General features: G+C 43.6%; 1 protein-coding gene across 1 annotated transcript; it reads right to left on the bottom strand.

Moving 5' to 3' along the window:
- Positions 1 to 706: 706 nt before the first annotated feature.
- Positions 707 to 2,356, bottom strand: rgs5b (regulator of G protein signaling 5b). Its single transcript, XM_030401922.1, has 5 exons — positions 2,198 to 2,356; positions 1,992 to 2,081; positions 1,824 to 1,888; positions 1,555 to 1,718; positions 707 to 1,444 (listed from the first exon to the last, which is right to left on the bottom strand). The coding sequence occupies exons 1-5, from the start codon at positions 2,239 to 2,241 to the stop codon at positions 1,268 to 1,270; spliced, it is 540 nt and encodes a 179-aa protein (XP_030257782.1). The 5' UTR covers positions 2,242 to 2,356; the 3' UTR covers positions 707 to 1,267.
- Between the last annotated feature and the right edge of the window lie 442 nt (positions 2,357 to 2,798).

The raw sequence follows: 2,798 nt of genomic DNA, 5'->3' as shown, positions 1-2,798 counted from the left end.
TGATGTTTTTTTACTCACACAATGTTTCTCACTTCCTTACTGTGAGTTATAGTAGAAAATCAATACGACTTTAATGTCTGTGTGCTAAACATTTAAAATGCCACAGTATTTCATGAGGGTGTGAAATGCCGTTTGTGTGTGTGTGCACACGTGTGTGACAGAAATGCCAATCTTTTCTTTGTTTTTAAAGATGTATGTCATTTTTTCATTTAGTTGCTAGGCAGGATCCTGTGCTATGCCTAGTTTGTGCAATAGTTGTGCAGCGATGCACATCTTCTATATTTTTGTGACCTAGCTGACCTGTCCGCTTTTTGTCTCTGGTTATGGGCAACCAAAGGAGTTTACCCTGTGGCGATTATTAAAAGTCTAAATCTGAATCGGAGGCTTTCGCTCATCCTGTTAAAATGATCACCGGTGAGAGTGACCTCACCATTTATTCTCTCTCTGTGGCTCAAAGGCAGATTCTTGTGTTTAAAAAAAGCACAAGAACTGAGACACAGTCACATTCCCCGTAACGCCAGAGAAAAGGAGTCATCCTGTCACCTACTTGTGAAGTGGAACCACTGAGGCCGTGGGGTTGTTAGCAACTACAGTATAAACAATGCACATGAGCAAGTCTTCCTCCTTCCTCCTACATTTTTCCTCACTGCAAAACCACATCCACATTCTCAACGTGTGATGTTTCCATGGAACAAAACAGTAACCGTTTCTCTCTGGCAGTTGGTAATCTTTCATTTATTTTTTACATACAGTACTTCAGATTAAAAAGACACATTCGATACAAATCAGGTTCACCAACCGGTTGCACAGCATAATAAACACATAGGAAAAGATTCAAATAAAATAACTTTTAATAAATAATGAATAAATAAACACTAGTGCTACAGAGGTTTTCCCAGTGGTAGTTTTGTTGTGTGAAAGCAACTCATTCATATCTCTGTTTTACAATTAATGCCACTGTGGCTGCCGTTAGTGCAGCCCTGTATGTACAGTACAGGTGTCTCTTCAGAGGCAGACTTCGCCGGCAGCTCCGTCTGTCTCAGTCACAGCTTCATGTGTCCTTCAGCATCCATCCCGGACCCCAAGCTGTATGCAACCTCCGGTCTCAGAATAACCCTTCAGCCTGACACCAAACTTCTTGGTCTGAGGTATTTTTTCCGTGCGAACCTCTCCAGTGTCAGTCTGTGTGTCAGTAAAGCTTATGTCCCTTTTTTAGGAGTGATCACATCGTCTCTGCTGCGAGCAGGACAGTTGTTAATGAAGCTTTTTAGCTGGTCTTGGCCTTCCTGCTGGCCTCCAGGTATACGGAGGACTTGAGGAAGCGAGGGTAGCAGTCTTTCTCCATCAGGGTGTAGATTTTCTCTTGGGCCAGCTCAAAACAGGACTGCTTTGGATGATCCATGTTCTCCTTGGTGATGGCTTTGGTCAGGTGGTCAAGATTCACCTTTAGGTGAGCAGGAGAGGTGATTATTAACACTTCACAGGTACAGTAGGTAAGAGAAGCCAGCAAGGCATCTTGAAATGTCTATGTAGGTTTTTTTTAAAAATATTTACCTCTCGTGGTGCATCACAGCCGATGAACTCGTCATAAATTTTCTTGGCTTTGGTGGCCAGTTTTGAAGGTTTCGTTGTCTTGTAGTCATCACAGGCCAAGTAGAAAGCGATGTTCTCCTCACTGAACTCTGAGACCAGGAAAGCTCTGAACAGGCACAGTCCGTCTGGAAGAAAGAAAAGAGAGTCAGGAGAGAGTTAACATCTGGCAGTTTTCTCAGACATGTGGAATGATCAGAACATTTGCATCAGGTGTGATCTGGAGGACTCACTTTGACTGCACAACAGCTTCTCAAAGGACTCCCTCCATTTCGAAGGCTCGTCTTCATTTAACCTGCTGAGAAACAGAAAAGGCAACTTGAATAAAAGTTGTAGTCCACTGTAGTCCACTTTAATTCTATGGATGTGCGTCAATAGAGAATTCTGTACGCGTGTCTTACCTCTGTTTCTCATTTTTCTTCGACTGGCTGGTGATGCTGTGATCCGACTTTTGTAATAAGCTTCCAAACAAAGCTTTCAGCTCCTTTGCCCTGCGAAGATATAAAAGACAGACAAAATGTTACAACTTGGAATTTAAAGTCCAGCTGTCTTCTAGAAACACAAGGACATTGACTGTTATTTGTCAGAAAAATCTCATGGTTCTCACTTCTCCAGGCAGGTGATAGGCAGTGAGTCGAGTGCTCTGCACATGATGAGATGTTTCCCCGCTCGCTGGTGGATATTTCCAAAGGTTTTGACAGTTGCTTGTGAAGTCTGTCGCGTCTCTGAGCTGTCTTCCTCTCTGTGAGTGAGTCTTGGCTTGTCTGCTCGTCTGTGTGGGAGTGTGGCTTTTTATAGGGTAGCCCACTCTGTGACATCACACCTCTCAGCCAATGAAACAAGACATGTGCGTGGATGAGGAGACTCCTCGACACTAATTTTCCTCCTGGCAACTTCCTCCCTGCTGAACAACGTGTGTGTTGGTTGCAGTGACTGAATTACTTCACAGCTATTACATGTCTTTGTGCTCAGCCAGGGTGTGTGAATATTTGTGTGTGTGTGTGTGGTCTTGAGGGGAGTTTGTGTGTGTTTGTCAGTACTTGTCAAGAGAACCAGACGTTTTCACAAGGACATAAAATCCCCTTAAGCGAGGACTTTTCGACAGTCCTGTTCCTTTAATAGAAGCTAAGTTTGGTCTCAGGACTGGGGGTCATCGAGCCCCTCATATCTCAGTGACTGAAAAGGTTTTTTGGTGAATTCCAAAATGA

Source organism: Sparus aurata, chromosome 21 (genome assembly GCF_900880675.1).
Source record: "Sparus aurata chromosome 21, fSpaAur1.1, whole genome shotgun sequence".
Lineage (NCBI taxonomy): Eukaryota > Metazoa > Chordata > Actinopteri > Spariformes > Sparidae > Sparus > Sparus aurata.
This window is presented reverse-complemented; position numbering and strand designations above follow the sequence as displayed.

Excerpts from the sequence above, each read along its gene's own strand:
- rgs5b (XM_030401922.1), bottom strand. The coding sequence starts at position 2,241 with ATGTGCAGAGCACTCGACTCACTGCCTATCACCTGCCTGGAGAA. Across the intron at positions 2,082-2,197 it reads CCTATCACCTGCCTGGAGAA|GGCAAAGGAGCTGAAAGCTT; the intron begins GTGAGAACCATG and ends ATATCTTCGCAG. Across the intron at positions 1,719-1,823 it reads GAAGCTGTTGTGCAGTCAAA|ACGGACTGTGCCTGTTCAGA; the intron begins GTGAGTCCTCCA and ends TCTTTCTTCCAG.